The sequence below is a fragment of the Vicugna pacos genome, chromosome 16 (genome assembly GCF_048564905.1).
Source record: "Vicugna pacos chromosome 16, VicPac4, whole genome shotgun sequence".
NCBI lineage: Eukaryota > Metazoa > Chordata > Mammalia > Artiodactyla > Camelidae > Vicugna > Vicugna pacos.
Genome location: NC_133002.1, coordinates 121,920 through 134,557, shown reverse-complemented (window position 1 = coordinate 134,557; position 12,638 = coordinate 121,920). Strand labels below are relative to the sequence as shown.

Genomic DNA, 12,638 nt, shown 5'->3' with positions numbered 1-12,638 from the left:
TGAAAGCTTGAGCTCATCCAGCATTTGTAATTCGTATACTGGCCTTTTTTTTTTTTTTTTTGGTAAAGTCAGGATGGAAAGAAAAACAAAAGTGCCCTATCATCTAGAACTTTCCAGTCCACTTTTTTATGATAATGGAATTGCCAGAGCCAGCGTAAACATTAAAATCAACCCACATTTTCAGTTTAAAACATGCTGATCTGGGCCTAAAGCTTATCAGTTTTATAGATGATCTATCTTTACCCAGAGAAACCTTTGGTTTAGTTTATGTAACATATTACACTATAGGGCTGAGGTCACAGGCTTTTCTGTTACCAAGCAGACACACATCATGTTGCAAGCCTAACAAGTTTGTAGTGTTAGAGTTCCCTCTGCCTATTCTGCAGGGCAGGTAACAGAGAGCTTCCACTGCTTCATCCTTGGTCCGGGAACTGGGCCAGGAGCCCAGGTCTACATCCAGTTCCAAAGCCTCTTTACACCACAGCATTGGTAGGGTCAGCAGAAACAAATGACTTGAAAAACTTGAACTGAAAATTGGCCAGGCACGCACACGGAAAAGAAAAATATTCACACAGTTTAGAGCCTCCGTGAACCGTTAGGCAAGCCTCCGTCAAATCGAATTTTGAAGATTGAGGATCCTGAAGTGTAATTATTCCCAAGAATTCTGTCCTCCATTCCACCGGGGTAACCTCATGTCTTTCTGGACAGTCTGCCCACTTTTGCCTTCCTTGATCAGTATCTCCAGCCTAAATCTGTTTTCTGAAGGCCAGACATCTCTGATCAACTGCCCAGATGACCCCCGCACAGGCACATTTTACTCACCCTGCCCCAAACTGAATTCATTCTCTCTCCTTACTCCCCACCAAACCCACTTCTCTGACATGTCCTGTCCTGGTTAATACCATGGCTGCAGCCATAGCCGCCTGTCCATCCTTGATTTCTCCCACCCCTCAGTTCCAGCCGGTCAGCCAGAGCTGCCACTTACGTTCCAGCTGCCAGCTCCCTGATCTGAGTCCTCGCCCCCTCCCTACTTCGGGGCCCTAGAAAGCCCTGCTTAGCAATCCTCAGATTCCTGCTGCTACCTTCTCATTTATCCCCCTGCCACAGGTTACACCTCCAGACACGTCCACCCTCCACCCTGCTACCAGGGTTTTCCTAAAAGAATCCAAGCTTGCCTCTCCCTGGCTTCAGAACTGCCATTGACTGTGAAGCCGACCACCTCCGCATGGCCTCTTCACACATGAGTTCTTCCTGATCTTCCTCTTCCCAGCTGAACCCCACAGACCAGCCTCAGCACACCTTGCCCTCACAGTGCCTTTGAAACTGCACATCTGTCCCTGCTGCTCCTTGGCCTGGAATGCCCTTCCCCTGCCCTGGAAATGTTGGCTGGGTCCAGTCCTCCACCAGGACCACCTCTGCTGTGCAGTGAGCGGTGCCTTCCCCTGACTCTGCAGCCCTGACACTCCGTGGCCCTGGCGTGTCACCCTGGGACGCGTCTGCTTGTCTGCCCTCTCTCTGGCCCGGGACTGACTTCTCTCCAGGCAGAAGCTGAGCTGAGGAGCATCCATGTTGGTCCCCAACACAGCGCTGGGCTCAAAGAAGGAGTGGAAAGAGGGCTTGTGAATGAAAGGAGAGCCAGATGGGCAGTTTGGAGGATGGTGCAGTGGAAAAGAGATTGAAAATAAAGTGGTTTTAGGACAGACTTGGTTTTCACCCAGCTCATCTGGTCCATGAAAGCCAGGCAGTTCTCACTGACTGGCGGGAGCCTGACTTCCAGTTCCTTGGCCTCACTGGCTTCCCTGACCCAGGGTCAGCTAGAACGTCTGTAGCAACCACAGCAAAGCTGCTGAGAAGTTGACATGGAAACATTAAACAGTGTGTCCTAAATAAGGAAGAATCCAAGCTTGTTTACTGAAGGGTTCAAAGAACCGAGTATTTATGACTTAAAAGTCTGGAGTGGGGAGCACCTAGCATGCATAAGGTCCTGCCTCAATCCCCAGTACCGTCTTTAAAAATAAATAAACCTAATTACCCACCCCCAAAACAAACAAAAAAAGCCCCCCTTCCCCCCACAAAAGGAAAACTAATTTGCCTAGCCTGCCTTCTTCTGGTCGTCTTTTATGAACACAATAAAATAACTGGAGGTAACACTCAGTTCTGCAACCCTTGTGCCTCAGTGCAGACTACACTCAAAAAGGAACAACTTGAACGTAATTCTAAATACTATTTTGTATATTTTTACTCAAAATCATGCAACTATATAAAGCACTTTGGAAAATAGAGAACAGAAAACCAATGATTACACAGTTTACTCATCCTGATGAATTTTCATGTCATTCTCTTTTTCCCTCTGTTTATGGGATTTGGTGTTGGTTTTAACACAGTTGTACATATGTCACAGATGCAATTAGAAACAGTTTTTTCCCGCTTATAAACATTTAAAATTTATCATATAGTTTTCAGAGCCAGAATTTTTATTCGTTCCGTCATCTTTCCAGACCAGACATGCAGCCTGTATTTTGCTTAGTCATTCACCTAATTTGTGGTTTTTGGATTCAGATTTTTCATTATTGTCATCAGTGCTGCATTGAGCAGCTTTGAGTAAAACTGTCCATGTTTCTGATTGGCTCTTGAAGGTAATAATGAGAAACAATGGAGGGCTTCCTGTGTTTGGGGGACTGGTACTGTGCTAATTACCTGCATTATCTCACTTCATCTTTACAGAAAAACTTATGGGTAGATAATTCTATTATCTCCATTTCACTGATGAGGAAGCAAGCACAGATGAATGAACTTCCTCGTCCAAGGTGAGTATCAGGGTCAGACTGAACCCAGGAAGCCTAGAGTCTCCATGTTTTCATTCTCAGGAGGGGATTCCCTGGGACAAAGGCTTACTAATGGGTTTACCCAAAGGAAGACCTTTTAAAAATAAAGCTCATCCAAACTTCCACTTTTTACTTGGCATCTTCAGGTTATGTCTACTCTTCTCGTGGGCCAATTAAATGGAGAGCGGTAGAGGAAAATCTCCAAATGAAACTGACCTTGAAGAAACTTGTTCACCTCCCTCCTTGGGAAGCAAAATAAAGTTTCCCAAGAGGGCCCGAGGAATCTTTTTAGTTGAACGAGGTTAGGATTATTGCATGCATGTCTTTCTGCTGCTTTTGCTGGTTGAAACAGACAGCACCAACGCAATGTCACACACTATAAACCTTCCTCCTGCAGCCCCGCGATGTGTCTGTGGGTGGGGTGATTGTCCCAGGAAACAGTGCACCCTAGCCGCTTTGCAAAGGGAGTTAAACTCTTCTCCTCAGGGGCCCGTTCCACACAACAGCACATTCTCGTTCTCCTACACAGTCCATCATCTGTCAGACATCACCACACTCCTGGTCAGAGGTCCCTTTGGTTCTGTGCCAGGCCAAACTTAGTACACCCAAACAAATGTGTCAGTCCCTGAAAAAAGCCAGAAAAATGTTTTCATCGGAAAGGTTTGGTTCTCTTAAAATCACGAGCGTTTTCTGAATCTCACTTGCGAGCTGCATGTGGCATCGGCATGGACTCAGCCAGCCTGTGACAGATCGGCGGGTGAGCTCAGGCAAGTTCCTCATCACCTTGGGGCCTCGGTTCCCATCGGCAGAAGGGGCCCAGCACCTCCCGAGGATCAAGTGAGACACCAAAAGTGTCTAGTCCATGTATCCTGCTGTATGACCAGCTCTAGACGAATGTTAGCTTCCTTCCCATACGGCTAAGCTTTTAAAATGATGGTTGTAGGCCACCTGCAGAGATATTTCTGCAGACACAACCTGAAGGAAGGGTGACTAGCACTCTTCAAAAAGTCTTGTGCACTTTTTGGCTCTTAAAAATGGTCCTGGATCTTACTGTGGCCAAAGTTAAACTGAGATACATGTGGCCACCCCGGCTTTGTAATGATTTTTTGCTCTTTGTAACAAATGTCCTTTAAATATTCAATATTTCTTGAGACAGGCTGAGCCCTCCATGGACAAAGGGTGGATGAGGAAAGCTGAGTGGTTCTACGTCTGTGCCCAGGTGGGAATGAACATCTTCCACTTGGTCAACCCAAAGGCCTTCAGTTAACGGGGCCCCCACTCTGGGCCAGTCATTTGGTCACTGGCTGTTGTTGTATGAGTGTGCCGCTTGGGAGACTCACCCATCAGCCCCACTTTTGGTGGCTTATTAAAAAATTCCTTCTGGGTTGGGGGAGGGGATAGCTCAAGTGGTAGAGCACATGCTTAGCATGCATGAGGTCCTGGGTTCAATCCCCAGCACCTCCATTAAATAAGTTAATAAATAAATAAACTTAATTACCTCCTCCCACCAAAAAATAAAAATAAAAAGGTTAAGAAAAGAATTTATTAAGAAAGAAAAAATAAGAATTCCTTCTAACCGTAGGGCTACACGGTTTCCTTCATCTTGTTCCTTTCCCAGTGATGTCGTCGGATCCTCCTGTCACACATTCATTCAGCAGGTTTAATGGGTGCAGGTCTGTGCCAGGGACTAATGTAGCCCTGGGGATGCTGGGAAAAAGACAAAACCCCCTGCCTGTTGCTCAGGCTAGATGATCCCCGGGCTCTGCTCCCTTACCTGGTTCTGAGGCTTGGTGGGTCTCGGCTGACCTGCTTTTTGGCACTTTCCGGACGACTGTGGGCAGCGAACACAGCAGTGGGAAGAGGCACACAGAAACCCATGCTTCTCAACAGGGGTGACTTTATGCCACAGACTTGTGTTTGCTGGGCCACCTTCGAATTCCCTGTCTGAAAAATCAGCCCTTGCCTTGGGGAGCACTGAAAGCAGCTAATGATTTAGAGGCAGTGTGTGTGGACTCTGCCCTCGGATGTGGGAGTCCCTGAGGAAGCTCATTTGTTCACGTGTGTCGGCCACCTTTGAAGCAGGCTTTCCCCAGCCTCCCCGGCAAGGGGTGAGGAAGGAGAAACCTGCCTTGGTGTGGACAGTGGCTGGGCTGCCTGGAGCCCCTCCATCTCTCCCCCCTAGTCCTGGGGTGTGTCATCCACGTGCCAGTGGCTGGGGAGACAGTGCCAAATAAGGGAAGTCTGTGCCCTCCAGCCTCCCACGGTCTCTTGGGGAGAAGGATGTGGGAACAAATTAGCAATGATAATGCCACCTAATTGCAGTGCTTGTATTGGGTGCTATTGGTGGAGGAGAGAGATGAACTCTGCCCAGGGGAAGTGCAGAACCCTTGGAGGCAATTTCAGTTGCGACTTGAAGGATGAGTGAGGAATTACTAGGGAGACGAGAAGTGAGGGGGCAGTGGATAGAGACAGGGTGGGGGAAAGATAACTTCTGGTGTAGGGACAGCACGGGCAGGCGCGTCTGGCAGGAGAAAGCATGGTAGGTTTCAGAAAGAGTGTGGGGTGCCCAGGGCATCTGTAAGGGGAGATGATGATAGCAGATAAGAAAGAACAGCTTATATCGACTGAGTGCCAATCAGGGGCCTGTCACACATGATCTCTCAGGAAGGGAGAGAGAGAAACAGAGAGGGAGAGACACAGATGCATCTATTATTTTGGAGTGTGAAGAAGAGGATCTTGTATGCATGTGAATTTTTCTGCAGCAAACTCTGAATCCTAGAAGGGGTTTCTTGGTGCCAATATTTCTGGGCTTCCGTTTCCTTTTCTCTACCCCTCATAAACACACCACACCAGAGAATTATTATAGAAGGCGACTATTTCAAGGTTCAGCTGAGCTAATTTCTGTGTTCCTGTATCAAAAATGAAATACTGAATGGTAGAGTACACTGGGAGTTGGTGGGATGGATCCTCCGTCATTGGGCATTATTATCCTCTGCTCTTGACAGAGATAATCGAGATCTGAGGGTGTTGTGGAGACTGTCATCCAGGCACCCAACTCATTCAACAAAGAATGAGCCTCTCCTAGGTGCCAGATGCTGTTCCAGGTATTGGGGATACAATAGTAAACAAACGAGACGCAAGTCCCTGCCTCGTGGGACTGACGTTCTCATTAGGGAACTATAAACAAAATGTGAAAGGAAAACATACAGCGTGTTAGATGGTGATCAGTGCTACGGAGCAAAGTCAGTCAGGAAAGAGGCAGGAGGAGTGCTGAGGGTGAAACAGAGCAGGGCCCTGTGGGGTCCTCCCTGGTACAAATCTGTCCCCTGTTTCTTGGTTATAGGAAATAGGCTTCATTCAGCCTCGTCGACCTTCCCCTGAGTTCCAAAGGGCAGGTTCAAACAGCTGCTAATCAGGGAAGGGAGAGAAGGCAGGAACAGTCAAAAACAAGAGTGCCTCCTCAAGAAACTAAAAATAGACTTATATGATCCAGCAGTCCCACTCCTGGGCATATATCCAGAAAGAATTCTAATTCAAAAAGATACATGCACCCCAGTGTTCATAGCAGCACTATTTACAGTAGCCAAGACATGGAAACAACCTAAATGTCCATCAACAGTTGACTGGATAAAGAAGTTGTGGTATATTTGTACAATAGAATACTACTCACTCATAAAAAAGAATAAAATAATGCCATTTGCAGCAACATGGATGGACCTGGAGATTATCATACAAAGTGCAGTAAGCCAGAAAGAGAAGAAAGATACCATATGATATCACTTATATGTGGAATCTTAAAAAAAGACACAAATAAAATGGAAACAGACTCTCAGATATAGAAAACAAACTCATGGTTACTAGGGGAGAAAGGGGTGGAAAGGAGTAAAATGGCAGTCTGAGATTCTGAGATTTGCAGATACCACTATACATAAAATAGATAAAGAATAAGTTTCTGCTGTATACCACAGGCAACTATATTTAATATTTTGTAGTAACCAATAATGAAAAAGGATATGAAAAGGAATATATATGTACATGTATGACAAACATTATGCTGTACACCAGAAACTGACACAACATTATAAATTGACTGTACTTCAATTAAAAAAAAACACACACACACAATAGTGCAGCCTTGGGACAGGGTCCAACTTCCTCTTCAAGGAATATACATAACAATGTCTTTGAGTTCTTCTGCAGGAACTAAGACCCCCATCCAGGTGAGGATGGTAACTTCAGGCTGAGCACAAGATTCCTGGGCACCGCCTTGTTACAGGGCACCAACCAATCTGAAGAAAGTCACACCCCCTGCAGCCCTCACACCAACCAATCAGAAGACAGTCACATGCCCTGCAGCCCTCACACCAAATGTTGCCTTTAAAAACTTCTTCCCAAAAAACCACTGGGAGTCTGGGTTTTTTGAGCATGGGCCCTGCAATAAACCTTTTTCTGCTCCAAATTCTGATGTTTCAGTTTGTTTGGCCTCACTATGCATCGGGCACATGAACTTTTCAGTAACAAGGGCAGGGATTAACTTGGGCTCATAGACAGGGCCCTGGGGAGACTGAGTAAAGACCTGAGGGGCCCTGATTCCTGCTGGGAAGATGTTCCTAAGAAGGCCTGAGGTGGGAGCATGCCAGGCAGGCACAGCAGGAGACCGGTAAGGAGTGATACAGGAAAAAAGTGGGGCTTCATGCAGGAAAGAATTCAAGAACAAGCCATAGTTGAGTAAAAGTAGATTTATTCAGAGAGGTATACACTCCATAGACAGAGTGCAGGCCATCTCAAGGCAAGAGAAAGGCCATGGGGAGGGTGGGAGGAGTTGGTTACAGTAAAAGTAGATACATACTCTGTAGATGGACTGCTGGCCATCTCAGAAGGCAAGAAAGAGAGTGACCACAAGGCGTGGGGCTGTTAGTTTTCAGAGGCTTGGTAATTTCATATGCTAATGAGTAGGAGGATCATTCCAACTACTTTGGGGAAGGGGTGGGGGATTCCCAGGAACTGGGCCACTGCCCTCTCTTTGACCTTTTATGGTCAGCCTTGGAACCATCATGGCACCCAGGGGCGTGTCATTTCCCATGCTAATACATTACAACGTGTATAATGAAGTTCAAGGTCCACCGGAGGTCAACTCTCCAGGTCCATCCTGGGCCTCAGGGTCCATTGGGAGTTGACTTTTCTGCCATCTTGGTGCTAACTGGTGTGCCGTTCCTTTAATGGCCACGCCCCACCCGCTTCCCTCCTGTCTCAGGAGCATTTTGAGTGAGGGGAGAGCAGCCTTGGCCATGAGGTCAGGGAGGCTGACAAAGACTATCTCTTTTGACAAAACTTGAGTCAGGCTTCTTTCTGGGTCCTCCTTCTGACTAGTCCTGGTCTCGGGCTCTGTCCTTGGCCTGTTTAGTCCAGTTTTAGCAAGAATCCTGCTAAGTCAGTTTAGTGGAAAATCCCCCACCCTCTATCAGGGCTAATGAAATTCCTCGTCCCCCACCGTTGATATCTCATAACCCTGGCCAGCCTTCAGGCCTTGGTATTTTCCTCTTAGTAATTTTCCATCCACTGGCCACCCCACCCAACCTACTCTCGGCTATAATTCCCCACTTGTCGTCGTTGTATTGAGTTGAGTCGAATCTCTCTCTCCTTCTCTAAACCCCATGGCATTAGCCCCCTGAATAAAGTCTGCCTTCGCATCTTTAACAGAGGAAGTGAGTGGCAGATGCCCGGGGCCTTGGAAGTCCATGGGTGCACATGTGAAGCTGTTACTAGTGGCACAATTCCTTGTGGAATCATCCATCTCCGAGGTTACAGAGATCCCAGCACCAGGTTCTGAGTTGAGTCCTGGCTCCTAAATAGCAGAAAGGACATCAGCAAGTCCCTGAGTTTCAGTTTGTTTATCTTTTAAATGCAGATTTTTGTAGTTAAGACCAATCTTGGAGGGTAGTGAAACACTGTGAAAGTGTTCATTTGAAAATGTGGGCCTGAGTATACCCAAGCAGCCTTGAACTGTCTAAGTGCTGAGAAGGGAGATTTGCAATGAAGTCACTGGGAGGGAGCCAACCCGACTCCCTCCCCTCCCCATCTCCACCCTCCCTGGCTGATCTTTGCTCCTGAAGACAGTATCTTATCACTCTTCTGCCCATTGCTTTAACTTGTTCTTGCGGAGGCCTCAGTGGTGGAAATCTCTCCTGTATCTGGCCCAAGTTCTTATCAGCTCTAGGAATTTGAGCCAGGGAGAGATAAAAGTCTGACTCTTCAGTGATCTGTCTAGGGGGCTGTGACCTGGCCAGTGGGGAGGAAAGAAATGAATAAGTGACTTGGCCAGGCCAAGCCTTGATTTCCTCAGCTGTAAAGGGAGGATTATGCTGTCACCTAAAGGGCTATGGTGAGATTATTGGCACGAAGGATCTATCACTGGACCTGACGATAGGTGCTGAATTCCATTTCCAAGTATTCTTCCTCATCAGAGGTGCTGTGGAGAATGTGAAATAGCTCTGGGCTAGGAATTGGGGTGAAGAGATACAGGCAGGTGGCTCCCCTTCCCAGCTCCGTTCATCCCAGTCAGTGAGGGGTGGCCCTCCTAGCTAAGGCTCTGCCTCGAGCCCATCAGCTACGGGGGCGTTGCTCTCCCAGCCAGGTCTCCTCATGTTTGGCCTTCATCATACTCACCCACCCTAGGACTTGGCAGCACTGCCCATCTCCACCTCTGAAATCTTCCCTGATCTTCTTGACATGCTGCTTCCTGCTTCCCCCTGCATGTCTGGCCTCTTTTTCAGCCTTCCTTCCTGGATCATCCTGAGCCAGGAAGGAAGGGGGCAGGGCACAGCCATTAAAGGAATGACAGATATTAGTACCAAGACGGCGAAAAAGTCATCTCCCAGTGGACCCTGAGGCCCAAGATGGCTGGAGATTCGACCTCCAGTGGACCTTGAACTTCATTATGCACATTGTAATGTATTGGCATGGGAAATGACATTCCCCGGGCGCCATGGCAGTTCTGAGATTGACCATAAAAGGTCAAAGAGAGGGCGGTTGCCCAATTTCTAGGAATCCCTGCCCCTTCCCAAGTATTCCCAAGTAGTTAGAATAATCCTCCCAGTTGTTAGCATATAAAAACAACAATGCCCTCCTGGCCTCTCTCTCTTGCCTTCTGAGAAAGCCTGCGCTCTGTCTATGGAGTGTATATTTTACTTTAATCACCTTCCCCCACCCCACCACACACACACTCCTTGTGACCTCCCTGCCTTCTGAGATGACCTACACTCTGTCTGTGGAGTGTGAAACTCTATAAATAAATCTACTTTTACTAAACTATGGCTCACTCTTGAATTCTTTCCTGCGCAAAGCCAATGACCCTCACTTGGTGGGACATGTCCCAGGGACTCAACTGAGACCTGGGACATGGCCATCCTCTCTCATCCCATTTTTCACCTGTATCAGTCCAGCTCTACTTGATCTTAAATACTGTTTTTGTGGGGTCTTCTCAGCCCTCTTGCTTCCTCTTTCCCCCTACTCATCCTTCATGAGCCCACTGATGCCAATGTAAAGGGTCTCTAGCCCCAAACTCTCTTGGCTTCCAAATTCTTATTACCCACTTGTGTGCTGGCTACTTCCATATAGATGTCCCATACTCATCTTGGTCTTTCCAAAGCTAAATAAATCATCTTTCTCCCAAACCTGATTCTCCTCCTGTATTTCCTGTGTAAACTGGCAGTCAGATTATGTACAGTCACCTAAGCCAGAAACCTGGGGGGGCCACTCCAGACGTCCCTCCTTCGCACTGGGGACCTTCCATCAGTCCCCAAGTCTCATTCTCTCTGCTCAGCACTCTCCCTCTGACCCCCTCTCCCTCCTCCACCAGTGCTGGCTGACTGAGGCCCTGATCCATTTTCAGCTGGTTACTGTGACAGCTTCCAACAGGTCTCTGCCACCCACCCTGCTCCTTCAACCTCACACGTCCCCATTCTAGTCTCCACATGTCAGCAGAGTATTCTTTCTAAAAAGAATCTGACTCAATTCTCTGAAGTAGTTCCCCATGTCCTTCAACATAAGCCTAGTGCCGGATCTGACACTACTTAACTGTCTGGGCTCCCCTCCTGCTACTGCACAGGTACCCTCCAGCCAATCAGAAGGCTTGCTGCTCCTCAAATGTGCCACTGCTATATACGCCTGCATGCCCCAGCACATGCTATGCCCTCTTCCTAAATGCCCTCACTCCGCCTCCTTTGCCTTTATCCATCCACAAGGAGAATTCCTAGTTAGGCTTCAAGTCCAAGTTCAAGTGTTCCCTCCTCCTGAAAGTCTTTTCTGACTCCACTAGGCTTAGAAAGGGCTCCTCCTTCACAGTCTTCAAAGGCATTCCACTATGATAGTTCTTAATCACATTGTATTGTACTCATCTGTTTCCTAAAACAGATGTCAAGGTGAAGGAAGCTTTCTAATCTTTGGACACCTGATCCTTAAGAAGTTCTTGACACACAGGAGCTAGTTGGAACATACATGCTTATTCAATAAGTGAATGAATGAACGATTAAATGAAGAATTGATGGTCAGTGGCATCGAAGGGGGCATTTGTTGAAAGAGCATCAGTAGCATTGAGGAGACGAGAAACTGGGGGACCAGGCTGTCAGATGAGCCACTTGAAAGTGAAAGCAAAGAGAAGAGAGTCTTGAGTCAGGCTTAACCCCAGTTGACCTTCCTCCTTCCACCCGACATTTGTCTGGGTTTCTTCACCCATTTTGCAAAGCTAAACCTGAGCAAATAAAACTGAAGAAGGTAAAAAAAAAAAAAGATCCTATTATTGCAATGCTCGATTAAAATGATCACACTCTTTGAGATGATCTGCTCTTTGAGATTATGATCTGCCCCTTAGCATGGATAATCAAGGACTGACCGCATCACTTTCTCAGGACATTCTGTTTCCTGAACCATCAAGTGCAAATTGGTAACACCTAATGGGGTAAAAGCTGCATCCAGCCAACCAAATCAACCAGGAGGCATCCAGCTTCGGAAGACCTGAGGTCCCACCCCAGCCAGGTGAATCACTAAGGTTGTCTTAGCTTTAATTCCAGAGTATCAGAGGTGCCAGAGCCCTGCACTATAGCAACCCAAACCCAGGTGATTCCAAGGGATGCTCTAATAATAACATCTCCCAGCGTAAGACGTTCTACTTTAGAAATTTTCCAAGTGCCTTCACGACTATTACCCTGCCTTCTTTTTCAGTTTTCTTGCGAGGTCATTTGTTGGCAAATGGCATAATTCCTATGTTACAGTTGAAGAAAGTGAAACTCTGAGGCGGGAAGAATAACCCAAGATCACACAGTGAAACGGAGATCAAGCCAGAACCTGCATCCGGGGAAGAAATACCTTCTGAAGGGCCTCTTCACCAAGTCTTCTCTGAAGCATCATCTGCTCTTTATTTAAGTCTGGGGGAAAATTAAATTTGGGGGAAAAAAGAATAGAAGCATAATTAAAGGATCTGGCAAGAGAATAGAAAACCCGGAGGGAACAACGCATTCCTTTGTGCCTTTCTTTTTTAGCTGCTTGAGCTCGCGCATTTTTCTTATTTCTTATTCCCAAATGCCCTTTTTTTTTTTTATATAAGGTGAATCTTAAAGCACTGAAGCCCAAACCCTTCAAGCAACCTGACTTCTTGGGTCCTGACCTTTCCTTGATTCTCTCTGCCAGTGGTGGGGCGGGGGAGGGGAGGGGAGGGGCTGATGGAGCAATTCAACTCCTTTTAATTTTTTTAAATTTTTATTATGGAAAATTACATCTGTATGCAAAAGTACAGAGCAACTCAGCTCTAAACAGAAA

The 12,638-nt window shown here is 46.9% G+C and overlaps 1 protein-coding gene across 5 annotated transcripts in view; it reads left to right on the top strand.

Moving 5' to 3' along the window:
- LOC140686380 (monocyte to macrophage differentiation factor-like) overlaps positions 1 to 12,144 on the top strand; it is a 41,475-nt gene extending 29,331 nt beyond the window's left edge. The window contains exons 7-9 of one of the 5 annotated variants that reach the window (XM_072940130.1): positions 2,725 to 2,807; positions 3,982 to 4,044; positions 12,045 to 12,057. In XM_072940130.1, coding sequence (XP_072796231.1) covers positions 2,725 to 2,807; positions 3,982 to 4,012 — 114 coding nt within the window. In that variant the 3' untranslated portion in view covers positions 4,013 to 4,044; positions 12,045 to 12,057. Of the gene's footprint in view, positions 1 to 2,724; positions 2,808 to 2,971; positions 3,118 to 3,981; positions 4,045 to 7,025; positions 7,253 to 12,044 lie in introns of those variants that run through there. The other 4 variants (XM_072940129.1, XM_072940127.1, XM_072940132.1 and 1 more) reach the window with 4 other exon arrangements.
- Positions 12,145 to 12,638: the final 494 nt, after the last annotated feature.